The sequence below is a fragment of the Bombina bombina genome, chromosome 2 (genome assembly GCF_027579735.1).
Source record: "Bombina bombina isolate aBomBom1 chromosome 2, aBomBom1.pri, whole genome shotgun sequence".
NCBI classification, from domain to species: Eukaryota; Metazoa; Chordata; class Amphibia; order Anura; family Bombinatoridae; genus Bombina; species Bombina bombina.
In genome coordinates, this window is record NC_069500.1 from 1175662005 (window position 1) to 1175688698 (window position 26694).

At 36.7% G+C, this 26694-nt stretch overlaps 1 protein-coding gene across 2 annotated transcripts in view; it reads left to right on the top strand.

Annotated features, from left to right (window-relative positions):
• The window catches only part of TENM3 (teneurin transmembrane protein 3), a 756540-nt gene that overhangs the window by 417177 nt on the left and 312669 nt on the right, over positions 1-26694 (top strand). For both annotated transcript variants that reach the window (XM_053703859.1, XM_053703860.1), the window contains one exon: positions 13748-13962. In XM_053703859.1, the coding sequence (XP_053559834.1) occupies positions 13748-13962 (215 nt within the window). The remainder of the gene's footprint in view (positions 1-13747; positions 13963-26694) is intronic.

The following is a 26694-nucleotide window of genomic DNA, read 5'->3' on the forward strand; positions in this document are numbered from 1 at the left end:
TACCTAAGGTGGTATCTAACAAGAATATCAATCAAGAGATTGTTGTTCCATCCTTGTGTTACACAATCTGGACGTGGTCTGTGCTTTAAAGTTTTACTTACAAGCTACTAAAGATTTTCGTCAAACATCTGCTTTGTTTGTTGTCTACTCTGGACAGAGGAGAGGTCAAAAGGCTTCGGCAACCTCTTTTTCTTTTTGACTAAGAAGCGTAATCCGCTTAGCCTATGAGACGGCTGGACAGCAGCCTCCTGAAAGGATTACAGCTCATTCCACTAGAGCTGTGGCTTCCACTTGGGCCTTTAAAAATGAGGCTTCTTTTGATCAGATTTGCAAGGCGACGACTTGGTCTTCGCTTCATATTTTTTCAAAATTTTACAAATTTGATACTTTTACTTCTTCGGAGGCTATATTTGTGAGAGAGGTTTTACGGGCAGTGGTTCCTTCCATTTAAGTTCCTGCCTTGTCCCTCCCTTCATCCGTGTACTTTAGCTTTGGTATTGGTATCCCACAAGTAATGGATGATCCGTGGACTGGATACACCTTACAAGAGAAAACACAATTTATGCTTACCTGATAAATTTATTTCTCTTGTGGTGTATCCAGTCCACGGCCCGCCCTGTCATTTTAAGGCAGGTAATTTTTAAATTTAAACTACAGTAACCACTGCACCCTATGGTTCCTCCTTTCTCGGCTTGTTTTCGTTAGAATGACTGGCTATGACAGTTAGGGGAGGAGCTATATTACAGCTCTGCTGTGGGTGTCTTCTTGCAACTTCCTGTTGGGAATGAGAATATTCCACAAGTAATGGATGATCCATGGACTGGATACACCACAAGAGAAATAAATTTATCAGGTAAGCATAAATTGTGTTTTTATAGGAAGCTTTGCGCCTAACTCCTAAGATGGAGGTTACGGCTACCAGGATGATTTTGTTTTTATTGAATTAAGGGAGCAGAAGTGGAGCCCATATCTCCTCATATTTGACCTAGAGGGATGAAGGATCCCTTCTTTAAAAGAGAAGAATGAGGGTTTACTTGTCTCACTAAAAGGTGAATTATCATCATGAGATAAATAATAACATATCCAAGTTAACATTAGGGATATTTTTCATGGGAATGGACAGGTACTGCTTTTATTTCCTTATCTCCTTCACTGATTTACTTACAGGGAAATGAGACCCTTCATTAAAAGATGTGATTTCTTTATTTTGAAAAAGGAGGGGTCACAAACCCCTCTATGTTGTAGGTGATCATTATGGTGATGGTTTGATTCCTATCTAAAATGAATAAGGGCATCTGAGTTGACTCTTTCAAATTTGCATAATGGAAGTGTTGTAATCTCTCCCCTTTTCTCCTGTAAAAAGAGAGATATAAGGTGATTGTTTGAAATTGATAGTCCTGTGTCCATTCTGCTCCCAACATTGATTTTTTTTTAGGGGAGAGGTCTGGTGAGTCTACAAAAACCTTGATCATTGTCTCACAGTGGAAATATGTTCTAAGATCCTTCATTTTAAAACAGTCAAATAAAAGGTTTTGTGTCTTTATAGCTTTCAGATAATTGCCATACTAATAATGATTGCCTGTCATCAAATGATATTCATGTTTGTTGCATTGTAGATGTCAGGGCTCCTAGTTCCTTAAAGGGACCGTATGCTGTGTTTCCAATTACTTTTCTTTCCTAAGATATAGAGAGTCCACAACGTCATCAGTTACTAGTGGGAATATCACTCCTTGCCAGCAGGTGGAGGCAAAGAGCACCACAGCATAGTTGTTAAGTGTCACTCCCCTACCCATAATCCCCAGTCATTCTCTTTGCCTCTGTTAATGGAGGAGGTGAAGTTTTAGTTTCTAAAGAAATTTGTATTTCTTTCGCTACAAGCAAGATTTTGGGTATAGCTGTAGTCCATGTCTATCTCTTCTGTAGAATAGTGGTGTCTTTAAAGCAGTTAGGAAATTGTAAGGTGGGCCTTACTGCGTTTCCCTAACATGTTGCTGCCCTAGTACAGAAAGCCAGAGTAGGTTTACTCTGTTCTTTCTTTTTTCCACAAGCCTCTGTAAGGAGTTGGCGTCCTTTCATGCCTTGTGAGCTGTCATCCTACCGGACAGCTAGAAGTGCAGGTAAGTGCCTTTGTCTTCTGGGGCTGGGAGGCTGGCACTGAAGGGGTTAAGAAAACTCTCCACTTTATTTGAGGACAAAAAAATCATTGATAGAGGATTATTTATTGGCAGAGGCAGGCACTTAATTTGTATGTGGAGTATGGAAACTTTAGGGGTTAATCTCCTTTATAGGCTGGAAGGAGTTAACCCTCTATTGGTGGCCCAGGTTTTATTTTATTAGCTCTGGGCTATTAAAGTAAATGCTCTTTGGCACTTTATTTGTAAAAGATCTGCAGCACTCCTTAATTTTATGTTTTAAGACATGAGAGGAATCAGTCCGGCTTTCCTCTGTTGCGCAGCTTCTATTTTTTGCCGGTCACCTGACCTTCTGCTTTCACGCTCTGTATAAGCTGAGCGGTGGCATCGGCTGGATGCGAAGCAAGACCGTCTGTCGATCAATTACTGCTGGGTTCCTTGTGTTCTTGATGACAGGTAGAAAACAGTACACTTAAAATAATTTGCTTATTTATCTGTAGTAGGCTACTCTTGAAGTAGCTGGGGCTTAGTCTTTTTAAGCTGTGAGGGCACGGTTTGTCTATTTAGTGCAAGACTATCCCGTGCTGCTGTTATTTAAAGTGAGAGTAACAAAATAAAGTTTTTGATTTTTTTTGCTAATAAAGCCTTCTTTAGTCCTGGCTCAAGGTTCTGTTTCTATGGACATGTGTCCGTTGTGTTCAAAGTGTTGTTCTTGTCTGCAATGTAGAGTATACAGTGGACTTTAAAACACAAAGATAAGCTTTTGGCTTCTGAGCCAAATGTCTCCCAGGAAGATGCTGTTCAGGCAATGCCACAGCCTTCTCCTCAAACGTCCCAAGCCTTAGTGGTGTCACATACAGTGGCCTGCGGTTCCTCTTAGTCTCCTGGAGGAGCTTATTTGCCTGCAGAAATTGCTGCCCAGATGTCTTCGGTGTTATCTGCGGCTTTATCTGCCATTCCTATGCTAAAGGGAAAACACAAGAGGAAAATTAAGTATTCAGATGGTAGGTTTCTGTTCCAAACTCTGCTACTCAGGTTGCCCTCTCTCATAAGTCTGATGAGGAGGATATGTCGGTAGCTTCTGAGGGTGAAATCTCAGATTCGAACAGTATAATTCCTTCATCTGATGCTGAAGTAGTAACCTTCAGATTTAAGCTTGAACACCTTTGTGTATTGTTAAAGGAGGTTTTGGCTATTTTGGACGACTCTGATATTCCTGTCATTGTCAACCCTAAGAAATCTAGTAAACTTAATAAATACTATGATGTTCCTTCCTCTGTGGAAGTGTTTCCTATTCTGGACCGTGCGACGGAGATTCTTGTGCAGGAATGGGATCCAATGGTCTTCAATGGCAACCAGCAGTCTGTATTGCCACTGTGTCTAGTGCAACATCTTATTGGTTCAATGCCTTGTCTGATTCTCTTCATGTGGAGACTCCTTTGGAGGAGATCCATGACAGGATTAAGGCTTTCAAGCAAGCCAACTCCTTTATTTCTGATGCTACCATGCAAGTTATCAGTCTCGGAGCCAAGATATCTGGCTTAGCTGTGCTAGCCCGCAGGACGTTGTGGCTGAAATCATGGTCAGCGGACGCTACTCCTAAGTCCAAGCTTCTGGTGCTTCCTTACAAGGGTAAGACCTTGTTTGGACCCGGTCTGGCAGAAATAATATTTTGACATTACTGGTGGAAAAGGGTCTTTTCTACCACAAGGCAAGAAGAATAGACTTAAAGGACGTCAAAGTAATTTCCATTCCTTTGGTAACTTCAAAGGAAAGTCTTCCTCTCCCTCTTCCAAGCAAGAACAGTGCAAGTCTTTTTTTCTTTTTAATAATTTTTTATTGAGGTTTACACAATAATAGAGGAAAAAAGATGATCAAGGTCAAAATACAAAAAGAATCACATCGCTTAGACATTGCAAAGGTTTATACAATATTAAGTTCAAAATGAAAACAGCAATGTCCAATTTAAATATATAAATATTTATGACCTATGTTTTATGAGATTGAAACATATAACGAAGTTTTTCCCTAAATAATCTAGCTTGACCTAAACTTAAAAAAATGGATATATTTACCCATGATACCCTTCTAAATCGGATAATAAAAGAAGAAAAAAGAAGAGAAGAGAGAAAAGAAAAAAAAAAAGAAAAGGGGGAGTGAAGGGAAAAGAGACGAACAAGAGCAAAAGGGTCTGTTCTCATTATATTATACTATTGCTCTTTTATCATCTAGGAAGAAGGATACTAACTTTTAGGAAATACTGTAGAGAGCTAAGTGACTAAGTCAATATTGTATTTTCAATAGGGGCAATAAATGTTTTTGAGTGTCAATTTCATGTGCCTCCACGAATGATGCCCATTTCTTATAATATCTCTAAATACCTTTTTCTGTAGAAGTATAGGCATCTAATTGTTCTATTATAGCCTGTGTCTGGAGGAGATATATTAAATTATTAATAGATGGTTCTTGTTTATTTTTCCAAATTTTAAGTATAAGGTATCTACCGCCCAAAATAGTTAATGAAGTAAGTATTTACCCGTGGATTTGGCCTATCATGTAAGAAAAATATATGTATTTTATCAAGCTTGATATTTATTTTTAAAATCTTACAAAGCCAAAATTGAACTCGGGACCAGAACTTATGAATTTTAGGGCAACTCCAAAACATATGGACCAGGTTGGTTTCCGAAAAGTGACATCTAGGACAGTAGCTTTGGGTATTAGGGTACCAGCGATTGAGTTTAGCTGGTGTAATATAAACCTGATTGATAAGTTTTACATGTGATTCCTGCCATGCTGCAGAAAGTGTAGCTTTGTCAACTTTTTGTATACTGTATTTCACCAAGTCCTCACCAGCTATATCTAGCATTTGTTGCCAACTTCTATCCAAGTTCTGTGCATAAGCTTCACCTAAGTTAGAGAGTATCAACTTATACCAAAAATTAATAGAATGAATACCATTTTTGAATAGTGATAATCCCATTTGTAACCCCGGATGTATCCAACTGAAATTAAAATTCTTGGTGGATAAAACCAATGACGGATTTGCAGATAGGCAAAGAAGTCTATATTGGGGAGATCATATCTGTTTTTTAGGTTTTCAAAGGTACATATTCGAGAGGTACCCGATTCATTAAGTTGAGATACATGTGTAAGTCCCAAACTACTCCATCTATTAAATAGTTTACTATTAACGTCAGGTAGAAATCGAGGGTTACCCATTATGAGTAAAAGATTTGACATTTGGGGATCCATATTTAATAATGATCTTAGGCGTTGCCATGCGATAATAGTATAATATATAGTGTGTATCCTTTTGATTCTAACCGGTATATGTTGAATAGGACAGTGTAATAAAGCAGTTAAAGAAAATGGAGAGACCATCTTTTTTTCCACCTCTAAGTAAGCAATATAGTTACCATCCGTGAGCCAATCCATTGCGATTTTCACTAGACATACGTTGTTATATATAGATAAAGAGGGGAAGGATAGCCCCCCAAACTGTCTTAGATGTGTTAGTTTTTCCAAGGCCATTCGACTTTTACCCGTACCCCACAGAAATCTTCTACAAATTTTATTCAGATAGTTAATATCTTTTTTATTTAGTGGAATGGGTACGTTTTGGATTAGGTATAAGCATTTTGGCAAAATAATCATTTTGATTAAATTGATTTTAGCTGTAAGCGAAAGTGGAATATGGGACCAATTAGTTACGTTTTGTTTAATTTTCTCAAATAAAATACTGAAGTTCCTCGAATACCAATATTTCGGGCAGTTGACTATATTGATCCCTAAGTATGTAAGCTGGTCTTTTACAATTTTAAAATGTACAAAAGATTTATCAAGTGGGGGATTATTGAGCCATAATATTTATGATTTGGTAGCATTCACTTGATAGCCAGAGAACAAACCAAACTCCTGAATACATTTTAAGATATATGGAATCTCTATTTGTGTATTATTAAGAAATAATAAGAGATCATCTGCATAAAGTAGGAGTTTAAGCTTCTTATCCCCAAGGGAGATACATTGAAGTTTCATTCTGAATAATATTGCAAGGGGCTCGATAGCTAGGTTGAAAAGTAAAGGAGAGATTGGGCACCCCTGCCGTGTACCTTTTGCCATAGAAAAATTATTAGTTAAGGAACCGTTTACCAGTATTGTACAGGAAGCTTCTGAATATATTAATTTAATACAGTTTGAGAATGAACCTTTAAATCCAAATTGACTCATTTCATGGAAAAGATGGTCCCACGCAATTGATTCAAATGCCTTCTGGGCATCAATTGATAAAATAGCTTGATCGTGTAAGATTTTAGATTTTTTTTGTTTATCGAGATTCCAATAGTCATCCAAAAGTAGAAAGATTTTCAGAATATTAGCAGATGGATTTCTATGTGCCATAAAGCCGACCTGGTCCGCATGTATTAAAGAGTCTATGGGCCCATTCAGTCTATGTGCCATAATACCCATGAGCAATTTGTAGACGCTATTCAACAGTGAAATTGGACGATAACAAAGTTGGGTCCTTACCTTTCTTCTGAATAAGTGTAATCGTGGCAGCTGAGAAATATGGGGATGGTTTTATTCCATTTACAAAATAGTCATTAAATAATTTTAATAGAGTAGGTGTAATTTCTTATTTTAGTGATTTATAGAATTCACCTGGTAAGAGATCAGGGCCAGCAGCTTTATTCATTTTCAATTTATCGATTGCATGTTGTATTTCAGTTTCCGTTATAGGTGAATTCAGTACTTCTAAATGCTCAGGAGACAAGACAGGAACTATTATCTTCTGCCAAAATTTAGATTTATTAGAGGAATTTATCTCTGTTGGGGAATACAGTTCTTTAAAAAAGTTTTAAAACACCTGGCTAAGATCAGATTTATTAAATTTGACATAATCCTTTTTAATAACTTTAATATAATTCCGTTTCTCTTGGTTCTTGACACATCTAAATAAGTATTTACCAATTTTGTCCCCGTATCTATAACATTTCGCTCTGGTTCTGAGTTCATTAATTGCGTTTTTCTGGGCGCTAACAATCTCCCATTCTTTTTTTGCCTTAATATAAAAGTCCCAATTTATTTGGACCGGGCAGCTCAGGTAGGTATTATATGTATTTTTAACATAATTGGAAAGTTCTACTTCTCTGCGATGATACTTTTGTTTGAGTTTTTGTCGATATACCTTAATCTCACCCCTGAGAACTGCCTTAGCAGCTTCCCAGAGAGTCTCGCTTTTGGAGATATACAGCTGATTCCGTTTTACATATTCCTGCCATTTTATAGACAACCAATTTTTAAATTTCAGGGTATTAACTAAAAAAGAGGGAAAAATATAGGATTTGACAGGATCTAGTTTTAGCTTTTCCCAATGTAACTCCAAAGATAAATTTGCGTGATCAGATATGGTAAATTCCCCAATCTGAGCTATAGGATTCAGACCAAAAAATCTATCTGCTACTAAGAAAAAATTAATTCGGAAAAAAGATTGAAATTGTTTTGCACATTGGGATTATGTACCCTCCAAATATCTTTAATTTTTAGTGCACTACAAAAATTCTTCAACGGTTTTTTCATGTTTTTAATTGATCTATTGGTCCTGTGTTTATCTAGAGACTGAAATCTATCAATATTAAGAAGTCCAAGTCTTCTTGGAAACACAATCAGTCTTGGAACAAGGGGAAGTAATAAAAAAGAAACCCATAGCTGAGTCTAAATCAGCATGAAGGGTTTGCCCCCGGTCCGGGATTGGATCAAGTGGGGTTCAGACTTTCTCTGTTTTCTCAAGCATGGATACGAGATGTCCCATATACTTGGGCTGTGGACATAGTGTCTCAGGGTTACAAAATAGAATTAAAAACTTTTTCTCCCAGGGGCAGGTTCCACCTCTCAGGATTATCTGCAGTCCAGATAAAAAGAGGCATTCTTGTATTGCGTTAGGGATCTTTCTTCCCTGGGAGTGATCGTTCCAGTTCCTGTAAGGGAACAGGGTCTAGGATTATATTCAAATTTGTTTGTGGTTCCCAAATAAGAGGGAACTTTTTTACTTTTTCTAGACCTAAAGTGTCTCAACAACTTTCTCAGAGTACCATCCTTCAAAATGGAAACCATTCGTTCCATTCTTCCTTTGGTCAAGAGGGTCAGTTCATGACAACCATAGAACTGAAGGATGCATATCTTTGTTTCCTTCCATAGGGATCATCACAAGTTCCTGAGATTCGCCTTTCTAGACAAACACTTTCAATTTGTGGCTCTTCCGTTTGACCTTGCCACAGCAACCAGAATATTCTCAAAGGTTCTGGGGGCTTTCTTGGCAGTGATCAGGTCTCAGGGTATTGCAGTGGCGCCCTACCTGGATTACATATTGGTTCAGGCGCCATCTTTTCAACAAGCAAACTTGCATACAGAGATCTTGTTGTCTTTTCTACTTTCCCATGGATGGAAAGTGAATCTGGAAAAGAATTCCCTTGTTCCAGCTACAAGGGTGGTTTTCTTAGGGACCATTGTAGATTCCCTATATATGAAGATTTTTCTGACAGAGATCAGAAAATCCAAAATTCTTTCCTCTTGCCTCTCTCTGCAGTCAACTGTTCGGCCATCAGTGGCTCAATATATGGAGGTAATTGGTCTGATGGTCCAGTTATGCATGCTCAGACAATGGAATGGGGACCATTCGGATCTGTCTCAGAGGATAGATCTAGATCAGTTGACAAGAGACTCTCTCTCGTGGTGGCTTTCTCAGGAGCATCTGTCCCGGGGCATATGCTTCTGGAGACATTCCTGGGTAATTGTAACCACGGTCGCCATCCTGCTGGGCTGGGGAGGAGTCTGGGACTTGTTAAAGGTGCATGGCCTATGGACTTGGGAAGAGTCTGCTCTCCCCATAAATATCTTGGAGTTGACAGTGATTTACAATGCTCTGATGGCTTGGCCTCAGTTGTCCTTTGCCCGGTTTTTCAGGTTCCAGTCGTTGCTGTCTTTCTGCTATCTACATTCCAGGTGTGGACAACTGGGAAGCGGACTTCCTCAGCAGACAGACATCTCATCCCAGGGAGTGGGCACTCCATCCGGAGGTTTTCTCAACGTTAACCCTCAATTGGGGGATGCCGGAGTTGGATTTGATGGCATCTTTGCTTCCAAGGTATGGTTCAAGGTCGAGAGATCCGCAGACCACCCTGATAGATGCTCTGGCGGTGCCTTGAGATTTCATATCTGTTTCCTCCGGTTGCTCTCCTTCCACGAGTCATTGCTCGTATCAAACATGAGAAAGCATTGGTAATTCTAATAGCTCCTGCGTTGCCTCGAAGGATCTGGAATACATGTCATCTCTTCCACCTTGGAGGCTGCATCTGAGGAAGGACCTTCTAACTCAGGGTCCATTCCTTCATCCAAATCTCGCTTCTCTGAAGCGGACTGCTTGGTTGGAGATTGAACGCTTAGTTCTGCCTAAGCGTGGATTTTCTGAGTCGATCATTGAGATCATGGTTCATGTTTGCAAGCCTGTTTCTAGAAAGATTTACCATAAGGTATGGCGTAAATACCTTTATTGGTGCGAATCCAAAGGCTACTCTTGGACTAGGGTCAGAATTCCTAGGATTTTGTCTTTTCTCCAGGAAGGTCTGGAGAAAGCTTTGTCAGCCAGTTCTATGAAAGGTCAGATTTCTGCACTATCCTTTACATAAGCGTCTGGCAGATGTGCTAGATGTTCAATCTTTTTGTCAGGCCCTGGTCAGAATCAGGATCAGGCCTGTGTTAAAGTCTGTTGCTCCTCCTTGGAGCCTTAACCTTTTTTCTTAAAGGACCAGTCAACACAGTAGATTTGCATAATCAACAAATGCAAGATAACAAGACAATGCAATAGCACTTAGTCTGAACTTCAAATGAGTAGTAGATTTTTTTTCTGACAATTTTAAAAGTTATGTCTTTTTTCCACTCCCCCTGTACCATGTGACAGCCATCAGCTAATCACAAATGCATACACGTACCATGTGACAGCCATCAGCCATTCACAAATGCATACACACTTATTCTTGCACATGCTCAGTAGGAGCTGGTGACTCAAAAAGTTTAAATATAAATAGACTGTGCACATTTAGTTAATGGAAGTAAATTGGAAAGTTGTTTAAAATAGCATGCTCTATCTGAATAATGAAAGTTTTATTTTTATTGAATGCCCCTTTAAGGTTTTGCAGCAGGCTCCATTTGAGTCTTTGCATTCCATAGATATTAAGTTGTTATCTTGGAAGGTTTTGTTTTTTTACTGCTATTTCTTCTGCTCAGAGAGTTTCGTAACTCTCGGCTTTGCAGTGTGACTCGCCTTTTCTTGTTTTTCATGCTGATAAGGCGGTTCTTCGTTCTAAGTTGGGTTTTCTTCCTAAAGTGGTTTCAGATAGAAATTTTAATCAAGAAATTGTTGTTCCTTCGTTATGTCCTAATCCTTCTTCTCATAAGTACGTTTGTTGCACAACTTGGATGTTGTGCGTGCTCTGAAATTCCACCTACAGACGACTAAGGATTTTCGCCAGTCCTCTGCCTGTTTGTTTCTTTCTTTCTTTCTGGTTGAGAAGTATAATTTGTTTTGCTTATGAGACTGCTGGACAGCAGCCTCCTGAGAGAATTACAGCTCATTCCACTAGGGCTGTCTCCTCTTCTTGGGCTTTCACAAATGAAGCTTCTGTGGAACAGATTTGCAAGACTGCCACTTGGTCCTCTCTGCTTACTTTTTCAAAATTGTTCATGTTTATTACTTTTGCCTCGGCTGAGGCCTCTTTTTGGAGAAAAGTTCATCAAGCGGTGGTACCTTCTGTTTAGGTCTGCCTGTCTTATCCCTCCCTAATCATCTGTGTCCTCTAGCTTGGGTATTGGTTCCCACTAGTAATTGATGACGTTGTGGACTCTCCATATCTTAGGAAATAAAACAAAATTTATGCTTACCTGATAAATGTATTAATTTCTGGATATGGAGAGTCCACGACCCCACCCTTATATAAAGACAGTTATTTTTTAACTAAACCTCAGGCACCTCTACACCTTTTTGTTATTCCTTTTTTCCATTTTACTTTCGATCGAATGGCTGGGGATTATGGGTAGGGGCAGGACACTTAACAGCTTTGTTGTGGTGCTCTTTGCCGCCTCCTGCTGGCCAGGAGTGATATTCCCACTAGTAATTGATGACATTGTGGTCTCTCCATATCCGGAAAGAAAGAAATTTATCAGGTAAGCATACATTTTGTTTTTTTACCAGCTGTATGTATGAGATTTGCTTTTTTAAGGCTTATTTTTGTATATGAATGATCTGATATTGTGTTTTGAAGCCACAACCTAATAAAATGAGTTGAGCTTGTAGGTATAATTAGATCTCATTACTGTATCACATTGTGTACATATACCTGCTTCCTTATCTTATATCTGTCCATAAACCAATCACCAATACTTGGAGAGAACAATGCAAAATTTACATTTTATTACCTTATCTCTTCTATAACCCACTGGGAGTGTAATTTCTTCTACTGGCTGTGTTAACACAGCATGGCCTCGAGGCCAAAAACTTTCAGGATGGGTGGGGATATCACAGACTAGATAAACTATTTCAAATGCCAATACAAGGGTAATGGAAATACTTAGACATGTACATACATATACATGTCTAAATATGTATATATAATAGAACATACTCTGCTATGTTAAGAACATTGGAATGTGAAATATTCATATTTCATGTCGGTTAGTGTACTTGGTTTAATGCAATCGGGTTTGTGCTACTTGTTGGGTGTTAGTTCTCCCCCCAAACACACTTTTTGTGCTCCATTGAAGTATATGGTGGAATACGTTAACGCTATCACGATATTCTAAGTTCTGCTTTTTGCGCTCGTCGGGTTAGCTCTTGTGTGTAAACTTTTTACTTTCAACTTGTATTAATATGTACGTTATTCAACGGGTGCAAAAAGCTTACTTCTAGTGAAATTAATGCGTGAGTGGGAGTGATAAATAGTGCTCCACTCATAATCTAGCCCACTAGTCTTACTTCGCGACATCCTCAGGGATGTACCTTTTGAATGTTTATTTTTAGCAATTATGATTGCAATGCTTAAGTGCTGATATATTAGGTGCATATAAAATTAATGGACCATTAAATACAGTAGAATTTTATAATCCACAAACAAAAAATAAAAAGACAATGCAATAGCACTTACTATCAGTAGATTATTTTCTAAGAAATTTCAAATATTGTTTCTATTTCTCTGCCCACTGTATCATGTGAAAGCCACCTGACAGTTGCAAACTAATATACGTATACACTGTGAACTCTTGCACATGCTTTAGTAGGAGCCGGTGACTCAGAAAGTGTGCATGTAAAAAGACTGAGCACAGATTCATAATGAGTACATTGGAAAGTTGTTTCAAACTGTGTGCTCTATCTGAATCATGAAAGTTTAATTTTGACTTTAGTGTCCCTTTAAGATTATTTTTATGTCTGTTAAAGGGACATAAAACATATTGGGATAGAGACAAAATATAATATGTACATTAATTATTTTACCTGCAAATTTATATTGCAGTGTCTCACCATTAACCCTTTCTTTTACGTTTCTGAATTGTACAGCTCTAACTCCCCCCACACATTTCCTTATATGGCTGCATCTATAGCTACTTTTGAATTGGTAGAATGCAGAAGTATACACTCATCTGCTGGAGCAAGCCTAGAAGCAAATTAGCTGCTCTGAACTCAGTTGAAATACAATGCCTGTGTTTCTGATGCTAAACACTGATAGGGGGGGGGGTCAGACTACTCCAGACAGCATGGCTATGTAAGTAATTTTGCTTATTTTTGAAAATTATTTTAAAATACTTGCCAGAAATTTGTAAGCAATATTTTTTTATGCAATCTATTTTTTACTTAATTAGCTCTTTTAGGATGTGCTCAAATCCCAACATGTTTTATGGCACTTTAAGCATTCTGCAGTGGCAGACCCTGCTACATTCTATACGTCATTGCTCTGGTCAGTACAGGTGCTTTTTTACAGCTGAATCCTACTGGCTGGAGCAATGGATCCAATGTATTCTGGAAACACTCTAAAATAGCCAATAAATACATAGGATTTGATAGTATATAACTAAAAGGCCCATCAAGTCTACCTGTATCACAGGTTTACAGTGTAAATATATTTTTTTATTAAGATAGCCTTATGTGTGTAGCAGATTTATATGCTTATAAATATTTTATTTTTTATATAAGATATGCTGAAGTATTGTTCATATATACTATTAATACATTAAATAAATTTACTTTGCCATTAGGAATGGTTTATATTTGGGGGGGTTTTAAACAAATTTTCCTGCCCACTTAATATAGCATTATTTTTTTTACACAGTTTTATTTTTTAGTAGATAAAATGTCAACTATTTTGAAAATAAGGACATTAAAAATGGGCAATTGTCTCTAAATAAACAAGTAAACAACAGTGAACTGAAAAACAATAAATCCTCCAGTGATTTCTCCTTTTAGTGTCACTGTAAGATATGAAGCCTTTTGGGTTTTGAAAGTTCCTTACTATATCTATAAATACAGTTTCAACTGGTCCCAACTTAATAACACTTTTTTTTCATAGGAAAATCTGGAGGCCTTGGTCAAGAAAACAACACAATTGACTCCGGGGAACTTGATGTTGGCCGGAGAGCATTGCAGGAGATCCCTCCTGGCGTGTTTTGGAGATCACAGCTTTACATCGATCAGCCACAGTTCCTAAAATTTAACATCACTCTTCAAAAAGATGCATTAATTGGCGTTTATGGAAGGAAGGGATTGCCACCATCTCACACGCAGGTAACACTTCTCATTAATTCTCCTCTACTTTTTGTTCTGAAGCATCTATATATATATATATATATATATATATATATATATATATATATATATATATATATATATATATATATATATATATATATATATATATATGTTTTAAAATATTGAAAAAACAAGTGTAATATTCTAGCGTCTATAAAGCAATGGGTACCACCATGTTGTAACCTAATTTTCCTTCTCTGTTGAGGCCAATTAGGGGCAGTTTTAATTAGGTCACTAGATTGTGCAACCAATGACTGTGTGTAGTAAACCAGCATTAAGTCTGGAGTCTGCATTTTTAGCAGGCATTAGAAAGCCCATCATTTTCAGAATTAAATTACAGGAAAGAGGACAAAATCAAAACTATACTACATATTATTAACATTTTTTTATAATCAAAGATTTTTATTACGGTATTTAGCATAACATTATAATTACTGCAGTGACAAATCAATTTCTCAGATATGTAACAGCTTATTCATGAAAAATAAGAACAAAAGACAATACTAGAATACAATAACAACCTAGTAGTTGACATTTCTTAATAACATTGATGAGATTCGAACTAGAAGTTTTGACCCGACTACTCAAGCTTATTGCAGAATACTCAATATATCTGAAGGGTTATGATACCTTACATTTTTAAGTTTATAAAATTAAACATTAAACATACCTCCCTAAAGGATAAGGTCGTCTGATAGAGTGATATCTAACCTTGTTTTATAAAAATTAAAGAGGAGTTTTTAATTATGAATGAGAGGAATGATAATACTTTTTGACTTATAGTAAATAATTTACTAATGGGGGTTACATGCTCAATATTTAAAAGGAGTGGGATGTTATAGCAGCTGGTTTTAAAGTAAAAAAGAAGATTAACCAATATCCTGTATAAACTAGCCTATACATACATTACTACCTATTCTCACATTGACATATATTCTCTCATGAAATAGCTAAACACTTAAAATGGTAGTACATAAAAATTATGACCATGAACCTGGGGTGTAGGGAGTCATGAATTTGCATGTGTACCCAAATCTCCCGCTCCCTTTAAACCTAATAGACCCACTAATAAAAAAAATCATTACTAGGGAGCTGATTAAAGGACAAATAAAAGAATTACCATTTATGACAAGTACTATAGAGTTATGAGTAAGCAAAAACCCTAAAAAATAATCAAATAACCAGATGTTTCCTAGGAAATAAAGAGAGCCATTTATGTACATTGAGTAAACCTAGGATGAGAGCTAGAGTAATTAGCTAAATTTAAAATTGGCTATGTAAACACTAACCAGGTAGGCTTACATCTATAAGATTAAATGAGAAGAACAGGCATCAAGATAATCAGGATCTGCTTGCAGTATAATACAAAATGGAACATATGAAAAATGTAAGTATGTAACCTATATACCTTCCTATAAACGGAGCTGCACATCATACCCATTATGTAAGGCTAAAAATACTCAACACATAAGGATACATATCAGACAAAAGTCATCATTGGGATATATGAGCACAGTGTACAGTATTATGTAGTCCTTTTCGATAGGGGCTCATGGAGAAGCAAGAACGATGTTACCCTATCCCCCTACGAGTGGCCACAGGTGCAGAGCTGCAACATTTAAAGCAGTGGTTGGAGTGACAATGGAGATAGTGCCATCTGGTGAGAATACTCTTCTGTAGCAAGTCCACCTGGAACAAGGAGCGGAGGAGGGTATGCAGATTTGATGTCGCCTTCCAAGGAGCTCCAGTACTCACTAAAGAGATTTCACAGGTCCAGGATTGCTCCGGAGCATAGCGTTAGTCTATTCTGCAGTGTGGGCGGCCGGCCGGCCGCATCCGCCCGATCCGGAAGTGATCTCACCTCCGCTGCACTCGCAAACCTAGGCATAATAGCTGGGGGTATAGGTGTTTCAATACACCTGTAGTTGTGATCAGTTCCTTGTAACCCCATATGCGCTGACTCCAGATGCGGCGTACAATTTTGGGCAAGCTCATTCTCACATGGGGATTGAGAAGTGCTGTGTATTTCATCTTGTGCCTCCAGGATGCAAGCCTCCTCTGCTCTCAAGCACTCGATGAGGGAGGTCAAGTGACACTCCATTTTGTGGGCTATCAGTTCTAGAAGCGCTATGACGCCAGGTGCCATTATGAAAAAGGTTAATTTCTTGCATTTCCCACTGGTTAGTTGCAAGGAGGTATGGCTAGTATGATTAGTCTTGTCAATAATGGCTGATGAATACTGCCTTACCCGGCATGAATCCAGCCCGGGGGGGGGGGGGGGGAATAAAAAAGGTGACGTAGGCCGTGACCGGAGGATATAATGATTTCAGCTCTTCCAATGTCCCGATCTCATCCATACACATATCAAATGATTCCTAATCTTCTTATTGTGAGACAGTAAGAGATACAGGCTTAGATGCAGTATTAGTATGTAGATATATGACAGCTATATCAAGCTATGATCAGAGCTACTACAATTCCTGTCTGAACATGACCTCGGCTTAGACACGCCCCCCATTTATTAACATTTTATAGTATAATCTCAGTGTGTAATGTCCCTTTTAAGTTAAAGATGTTTCATTTGAAACTAGCTGGGAATGCATATGTGTGTACCACTCTACAGACAGATATTTCACTGGCTGATAATGACAAACCCCACAACTCTGTTGGTGGACAATGGCACACTTTTAGAAGCATGAAAAGAAAATGTAGGTTTGTTCATAAACGTCCATTGAAAAAACTGATACATTTTAAAATATATTCTGTTAGATGCAATAAAGAAACAAAATGTCTGCCTGATCAATTTAAATTCAATTTGTAACTATGCAAATAATTACAAATTTAAGACCCTTTAAGATGTTAACCCATGGTTGTATACCTATTCTGTGTTGCACACTCACATTCAACACCATCTCATTCAGCAATAACACCCGTATTTATTGTGACACAGTAAAATGTTTTGTGACAGCCATAAAATATAAGAATTTTAGAAGTGTCTCTTGCTGGATAGAAATCCAAGTGCTTAGAACATGTAGGTGTTGTCTCTTCTATATGTTCTTCTTTCTAATTAGTTTTTGATGCTATTTCTCTGAAGCATATGTATACTTAGAAATAACCAGAATCAACTACAAATTAGCCAAAATACACAATTAAAGGGACCCTAAATACATTTCATGACGTTCCATCTAATCATAGGTGCGGCCAATATAGAACCTAGGTTATAATTCAGGCATCTGAAGGAGAGTTATTGCACAGGTGCAAAGAGGTCAGCACTAGAATGTATTGAAAGATACATTTCCACATGATTGCACCCATAACTAAAGAAAGGTGGGAAATAACCTCAATACTATTCTTATAAAACCTATTTAGTCTTTAACTTTCTTTTAAAGTATTGTGATGCTCTTGGAAAAAAAATGGAAATGGGGCCCTTAAAGGAACAGTATATACCAGTTTTCATATAACTGCATGTAAGAGACACTACTATAAAGAATAATATGCACAGATACTGATATAAAAATCCAGTATAAAACCGTTTAAAAACTTACTTATAAGCTTCCAGTTTATCTCTGTTTAAAAGGTTACTGGAACACCCACTGCAAGTGGGAAATAGCAGACACTCCCCACCTCCTCCCCCTTCCTTTGCATATGAAAAGACCCTTTACACAAACAGAAGCAAGCTGAAGTAGGTATACGTCGGTATTCTCCTTAAACTTTGGGGCTTGGTTAGGAGTCTGAAAATCAGAGTTATTTAAAAATAGGCAAAACTATTCATTTAAATAAAAAAAATAAAAAAAAATGTCATGGGCTATATAAATAGATCATCTACAAAACATTTATGCAAAGAAAAAATTAGTGTATAATGTCCCTTTTAATCCCTTTTAACCTTTCATAAAAGTACTTACCAACCTTTTGTATGCAATAATAAATCTGTAAATTAGAAATAAATTAAAAAACAGTATAATGATTTTTATTTAGCTGTTTTCCTACAGACTAATAAGTGAAACTGTATTTCATTGCTGCTTACGATTCTGGGTAATTGCATGCCGTATCACCCTTCGTAATGGTGTGTAATGTTACAAAACATCAGGTTTACAAGATAGCAGGACACTGAGAATACTATTCTTGTACTTTTAAAAAAATAATTAAAAACAAATCAAACCTTTGCCATTAACAATTACGCTTTAAATGCATTTAACATAACCTTTTTAATCTATAAAAATCCACATTGTCTTTAGTTAATTTGTTTTGGCTGTAGTTTGAGCCCTGAATAGTGTAATTTTCATATAACAATGTAGCTTTTCCCCAGCAAGGCATTTTGGCTGGTCTTAGTGATGTCAGTATTACACTTGGGGAATTTATAGTTCTGTTATGTTAATAAGCTGTGCTGTTATTCTACATTATAGATTTTACAAATGGAAAGTGTCAGATACAAATGTATAATATAAACTAGTCGAATTGAACATTTATAAATGCCAAGAGACAAGTTGTACAGCTAGAAATTCAAAAGCCACAACTCATGAAGTGACAGTGATGTGAAACCTAGGTTTTTCTTAGCATATTTGTATAGGATACTTTACCTTGTATTTTTTAACCATTTGGCTACCAGCAGCAAAGTTTTGCTGAGGTCTCTAAGCGCCATGGGGTTAATGCTATCACTGCATTGCAGCTTTCTCCCATCAGTACAGTTCTAGCCACACAACCAAGTTAGCTAGTTCATAAAGGTTTGCTTATGTGTGTTTTATGACTGTGGCGGGATTCATTAGCAGCTGGCCCTCGGTCAGATGCAGATTGCGCATTGCTGGCAATCAGAATGATATGCAGTTCACGGAACATCAGCTTCCAGCACCCCTTGGTTCAACACACAACGGCCTAATTTCCCTGGAAAGAAATGCATGTGTTTTTGTGCTTATAATCCAGTAAGGCAATGTGTCTTGAGCTTGTTTTGAAGATTCCCAAAGACATCAGACAGAAATAATTGACAGTGTTTGTCCGTTGCAAACCAATCAATGCAAGGACTGAAAGTCTTTTGTGACACACGCTAAAATGTCAGCTTCATTGCAACACCACAATCAATATGCTTATTTAAAAAGTCTTTTGGAAATAACAAAAGACATTGATGACTTAAGGCAAAATTAAATGGAGGAGGGCATACATCCCTTATATCACTACATGTAATTCATTTGTTTCATTAGAAAAAAAAGTTTATTTGCCTTGGAACAAGTAAATCAAATTTTTTTTTCTTATGCCTTCATTCTGTTTAAATAAAAGACCACCAATTTTCTTGAAACTGCTGACAAAGTGAACACATTTTTTCCCAGAGCGGAACAAATGCATTGCAAACAATTAATTGTGTTTTGATGGCAGTGCCTATCTGTGTGGGTTGTAAAGTGATAGAACTAGAGAGATGTCCCTGGTGTATTAAGTGTTATCTATGGCTTGTTATGTGTGTGTGTTCTGCAGCATAATGTCATTGTGTTCTACAGATGATACATTTCCATAACATTGCTAATGTGTAGCGGCTCAGAAATTGTTTCTGGATTGCTAATAAGTATTATAGAATAAGTGTTAATTTAACTAACGTACAATGGATTCAACTGTATATGATACCTAATATTCTTATTGTATTAATGAGTTACTATAGTTAATTGCTTTACAAGCTGCTGGTGTATATTTTACATTTATTGTGTCATTTCCTCTTATAGATGAGCACTTAAAAGGACAGTCTACTTGATTTTTTTTTATTAGTTAAAACAATATATAATGTCTTTACTACCCATTCCCTAGTTTTGCATAAACAACAATGTTATATTAATATACTTTATAACCTCTTAGATTGCCTGTTTCTAAGCTCTTGCAAGCTGACCGTTATCTCTGTGCTTTTTTTTTTTTTAGCTTGTTACAATCTTGCACTCTAGCCAGACACTGCTATATAGATAACATTGGCTAAAATGCAAGATTGTAAAAAGCTTTATTTTTTTTTAAAAAAGCACTGAGATAAGGGCCTTTTTACAGGGGCTTAGCTACAGGTAAGTATATTAAGTGTATTAAAGGGACAGTCTACACTTAAATTGTTATTGATTAAAAAGATAAATAATGCCTTTACTACCCATTCCCCAGCTGTGCACAACCAACGTTGCTAGATTAATATATTTTATAGCTAATTTTTTTTCTTCTAAATTTCTGCTTGTTTCAAAGGCTCTGTAGACAGCCTGTTAATCACGTGCTTTTGTATTTGCTTTGCACAACAGGAGACTGCTAGTTCATGTGGGCTATATAGATAACACTGCGTTAATGCCCGGGGAGTTATTTAAGATTTAGCACAACACAGTACTAAATGCAAGTCAGTAGAGAATAAATAGTCATGTGATTAAGGGGGCTGTCAGAAGATGCTTAGATACAAGGTAATCACAGAGGTAAAAAGTATATTAATATAACCGTGTTGGTTGTGCAAAACTTGGGAATGGGAAATGAAGGGATTATCTGTCTTTTTAACAAATACCAATTTTAAAGTAGACTGTCTCTTTAAAGGGACATGAGACCCACATTTTTTCTTTCACGATTTAGAAAGAGAATGCAATTTTAAACATCTTTCTAATTTACTTCTATTATCTAATGTGTTTTATTCTCTTGATATTCTTTGCTGAAAAGCATATCTAGATATGCTCACTATCTGCTGATTGGTTGCTGCACATAGAAGCCTCGTGTGATTGGCTCACCATGTGCATTGCTTTTTCTTCAACTAAGGATATCTAAAAAATTAAGTAAATTTTAATGCTGTTTAAATTTCTATTCTCTATCTGAATCATGTAAGAAATATTTTGGGTTTAGTGGCCCTTTAAGTAGCAGAATGGTAGCAAAATCATATACAGAGCAAACAGATTTGTACTGTTTGCTTCTAATAAGCAATCCCTGCGTGTGTAAAATATTGATTGAATCATTGATTGAACAGTAAATTCATGTCAGATATAATCGTGTATTCAAAGCAGATATTACCTTCAGAAAAACTTGTGATGCATTTTTTAAAATTATATTGGTTGTTTAAATATTGAAGAAATAAGTGCATTTTCTAAAAAGTACTGTTGTTTTTATAAAGAAATGGTTAACGCCATGTGTTATATTTAATGCTAAGGATGATCAGGGAAAGATTAAGGACTAGATTACAAGTGGAGCGCTAAATTATCGAGCGCCCGCAAACGGGCAATTTGCAAGTGGATGGTTATTGCTACTGCAAGCTCGTGGTAGCAATTATCGCTCAGAAAATTAACCAGAGATCTCTGGTTGATTTTCTAAAAGTGCCCCAAATGCCCTTAAAATAGAGGGCATTATAGTTTTTTATTTAAAAAAATGTAGCGCTTTTTAATAAAAAACCAACTGCACTAGGCAGTTTTTGGGGTCAAAAGTTGGTGGGAGTGGGGCGTTAGAAAAATAAACGGCACTGAAAAGTGCCTTTACATTGAGGTCTATGCTGCGATCGCTACGCTACTTACCCCTTCGATGCGCGAGGTTCTCATGCTGTCTCTGAACGAGGCTTCCATTGGAGCCTATGGAAGCACGCTCTTGTGAGCGCAATGCTTCCATGCACCTAACTTGTAATACTTGTGCACATTAGCATAGAATTTTAAACAATTCACATTTTACTTCTATTATCAATTTTTTTTTAGTTTTCTTGTTATCCTTTGTTGAAAATTAGGGATGTAACTTCAGGAGTGTGCACGTGTCTGCATTTCTATATGCCAGTAGTTTTGCCACAAGGTTATACATTAGCAAGAGCACTAGATGGCAGCACTGTTTACTGTCATGTAGTGCTCCAGACACGTGCATGGTACCTATATAGGTATATATTCAACAACGAATAACACGAGAACAAAGTATTCTTTGATAAGTAAATTGGAAACATTTTTAAAATTGTATTCTCTATCTGAATAATGAAATAAAAATTTAAAATGAACAGTTGTTTTTGTTTACAAGACATACTAGCACCATTATGTACTTTGTTGGTGTACTGTAAGGATATTTGTTTTGCTTTGTGTCTTTAATAAAAAAAAAAGAATTACATGAAAATGAACATTTTAGAACATTATCTCTCCCACACCCTACCGTGACTGTAATTTCTTCTGCAGGCTGTGCTTACATAGTTTGACATTAGCCTATACTTTAGTATAGAAACTTTGAGTATAGGTAGGGATACCACAAGCTAAATCAGCTATTTCAAATGTCAATATAATGGCAAAGGAGCAATTTGCAAAAAATATTAGTTGTAATAAAAAAATGGATCATTGGGAACAAATGAAAGAAGAGAATTTTTTTGGGTAAACTGTCATTTTAACCTTGTCCCGCCGTTAGGACATTCTATGCAATCCTAACTGTGCTGGACTTTAGCGCCGTTAGGACGGCATGGAACGCCCTAACCGTTTGGCTGTCCTGAAACCTTAGCCCCTTCTATATGGGATTGCGGGCTGTGGGAAGTGCCTAGCGTCATAGGCACTCCCACCAACCCGATCCCATCATTGAGATTATACGATCACATGATTTAAATTTTATTTCGATGAAGACAAACGAGTCCTAGCAGGAAAGGGTTCACTTCCACTCAGCTATTGTTTCTACACATTTTAGATGTGGGAAACAGTATTTAAACACAGTGATGGCCATTACTTTATAGAAATTTAGGGGAATTGGAAATCACCCTTCTTAAATTACTGTTGGTTTTTTTGTTTTGTTTTTTACTACACGATTAAACATTTTATATAAAGATCTCAAACTGTTTCATGTTCCTTAACTGCTCTGTAGCGCAACACCAATAGTCCCTGCTAGTTGTATGCAAAAAATATGAAATGTTCCTGCTAGTTGTATGCGAAAAATGTTAGTTTATAAATAAAGTTAATTTATTTAGTTAAAGCTGTAGTATAGTGTAACTATCATTTTTGTACATGATCTTATGTTGTAATTTGTTTATTAAATTAGTAGATTTTATTCAATATTTTTAACAATGAGACTAAAATTGATCGGATGTTAGCTTGGTATGGTAGCATAAAGTTTTGTGGTTAATGTTTTATGTCTCCTCTAAAGCAGTATAATAAAAAAATAGATACAAGGACTTTCCAAATTTTGCAGATTCTACTTCTGGTACTGTTTTTTTTATGAATCCCTACAAATCTATTATCCTATTCTCCAGCCCACGTGTCTTTATTAATTAAACATTTCAGTTACAGATATAATATGAATTGTTAAGCCATGTAACAATGTAGTCACTCTTGATTTTAAAATGCTAAGACCCTTAGGCATATAGCCATTCTTTACCCAATTTAAATATTAAACATTCTGTACATGTCTTTGGTTATGACCAAGGTTTAGGAGCTCCCACTGTGCGTTATTATAAAATAACTGGTAAAGAACTTTGGTGTCAGCCTTTTTAACTCCTGGAAATAAAGGAGAATCTGTTTGCAGTTTGTCACCCAATAAGTGTTTTGCCTTGAGACACGCAAGCTGTTTAGCAGACACACCTGCTGCTGTAACTTTCCCCAAACACAATGAGAAGATGTTGAAAAGCTTTTCACTGTGAAATAAACCCTAGAATGTCGACCAGTTCAGCACCACCTTTTTATAATCATTTCCACTTCACAAATCTAATAATCAAACAACAAAAACAAATATTTCATCACAGATTTTCACCATTCAGTCTTCATATATCTGTTTTCTGCTGGGGCAACCTCGTATCTTACCATGGGGGTGTTGACTAGGGTTGCAACAGCAGTGTAAGGAAACTACCAGTGGTTCTTTGTTATGGTCAGGTACCTGGGGGTTCCAAGTCTTAGGGTCCTGGTCTTTTCCTCCTCTTTCTCTCTTTTGCTCTTGCTCGCGCTTAAAGGGACAGTTCACCCAAAAACTTTCTCCTCTTTAAATTATTCCCAATTATCCTTTTTACCTGCTAGAGTGTATTAAATTGGTTGCAAGTAGCTCCTTTACTCATATTTCAGCATTTGAAATAGCTGATTTAGCTTGTGGTTTCCCAACCTATACTGAAAGTCTTGATACTGGCGTATATGCTATTGACAAGCCTAAGTAAACACAGCCAGCAGAAGAGATTACACCCTCAGTGGGGGGCATGATAGTTAAGTAATAAAATGATAATTTTCCATTGTTCTCTCTATGTATTGAACTTTGGTGTTCCAGACAAATATAAGATAAGGAAGCAAGTCTGTGTACATGAAAGTGATAACATAATGAGATCTGATATTACCTGAAGCTCAACCCATTGTAATAGACTGTGGTTTCAAAGCACAAAACCAGCTACTTCATATACACAAATAAACCCGAAAATGCAATTTCTCAAATATTTTATACTCTGCAGTTGGTATAACAAGTCATTTAAAATACATTTATGGAAAAACAATTTTACAGTGTACTGTCCCTTTAATCTCTTAAATTTCCATGTCAATTATTAATTAGGTTATCACAGATTGTTCTAAATGCAGCCAGAGTACTTATAGCTGGGTTATGGAAATTGAGTATTACCCCAACTGTTCAGAAGTGGTTTGACCATACAGTAGAAATTATGACACTGGAGGAGTACAGTTATTACAGACTGAACAAATGTAACCTTTTCTATGGCAGTTTTACTGGGAGACGGTACAACAATCTTACAAGTCATGATAGAATACTGGACATTTATGGGGCTCAATTTATTCCTGGTGAAAAAAACAACAAAAAATAAATAACCACAAAGAAGCACCCCCTGCCCACTCTTCCCCATTCTGCAACTCTTTTTCCTGTTCTTTTTTTTCTTTTTCACTTCACTCCTTTCAATAATATTCTGAATGACGAATACCTCTAATACATCAAATACTTATGGCTTATCTGTAGGCTACTGACAAAATTAGAATTGAACTATGTGTAGGGTTTGAGGGGAGATTTCCTTTTATTCAATTGGTTGTACAGAGTATATCCAACACCGTTGAGACATACAAATGGAATTGTGTTTTCTTGAACTTGCAATCTGGGTGGTATTACGTGTTGTATTACTGTTATTTTATTCTTTATCTTAATAATCTTGTTTAAAAAAAAAATGGAACGTTTTACAATTAAATTGTCTTATGTTCTTATAAATATCAATTATAAAAACATATGTGTAGGGTAAGTGGCAGGGGGTGTGTACAGACTAGTTAAGAGGACGTTATGAGAAATGTGAGAAAGAAGTAAAAAGAGAAATGAGGGAATCTGTATTATGCTCAGCTACAATCTGCAGACGCTAGTAGTTTAGGCCTTTAGGCTGCAACTTTCTTAATTCAATGAAAATAAAAAGGCAACGCTTGTAGGCTTTACTTGAAGTGGGTTGTATATTTTGAATCTGTCTCCTTTGTTATCCTGCTACACAAATGAACATCGTTATGCTAAATTAAAGGTTAATTTGAAAATGACTGGAGTACTATAAAGGCTTACTGATTTGACCCAGAGGTTGGTTTATTGCAAAAAGCTACTTTTAGACTTGTGGTGCTTTTTCTGTCAGTTCTAACACAATAACCTCATGACCTGCTTTTTGCCAGTTGCACAGTGTCTTCACATACTTGCCCATGGGCAACTTAAGGGAAACTGGAACATTAGCATGGAATCATTCCTTCCCATGCCTTATTCATAACCACTCTTTCAGTACCAAAACCCTCATCCTACATAGATCATGCCCGAGGTTCCCTTTTCTATTTCACTCGCATCTTAAATCTGGTAGAAGATTGAAGGTTTCCATGTAGTTCACTTCACACAATGTTCCAACACATCACAGCAGAGAAATGAAGCTATGGAAATCATCGAGCATAGAAACTGAATAGTACATTATTGCAGCAGACGGTGATCCTTAAAGTTAATGGTTAGTGACTTTGTGCTATGAAGCTTGCACATTATTTGACAAGTATTGTAAGAAGGCAAAAAAAAAAATTTACTTTCATATTCCATCAGGAATTTCAATGTAATGTGTATTTGCCTCAGCGACCCCTTATGTAGACATTCACACTTTAAAAAATATGTGCTGCGGATGAGCAGTGTTGTGCAGACTTTTCTGTATCTTACTAGTAGCGAATGTGTTAAGTCTCTGTGATTTATAAGTTATTTAATTGGCACAGAGACAGTATTCTAGTTGTATTCACATTATATATTAATTATAGCAAAGTTCTAAAATTCCTGGTGGTCCATCTATATTAAATAAATAAATATATATATATATAAAGATTGCTAGTGCTAAGTACATGAATAATATTCAGAGCACCAGACACTGCTGAACACAGAGGTCACTGCTTCTGATGTGGAAAGCAAAGGTTCTTTGTACAGATCTGAAAGGAAAAAATCTCTCCTTCAGATGTGGACCCAAAGGTCTCTTCTTCATATCTAATATAGAGAAGTGGTAGATATAGCCCTGGCTTCAAATGTTACAGCAAAGGTGGCTTCTTCAGATGTGCCCTTTGAATAACGTTCACCAATCAAAGGCATAAGCCCTTGCATATTTTACACCTCATTTTTGCGAAGTGTGCAAAACTGGCAGGGAAGGTGGATTTATACAAAACTTTTTTCAGTTAATAACCAGCAAAAATGTCATCCAAGTGAATGAATCATCCAGTTTGCTGAACTTTACATTATATGCGTGTGTGTGTATATGTATATTTGTGTTTATGTGCATGTGTGTGTTTATGTGCATGTGTGTGTTTGTGTGTATGTATATGTGTG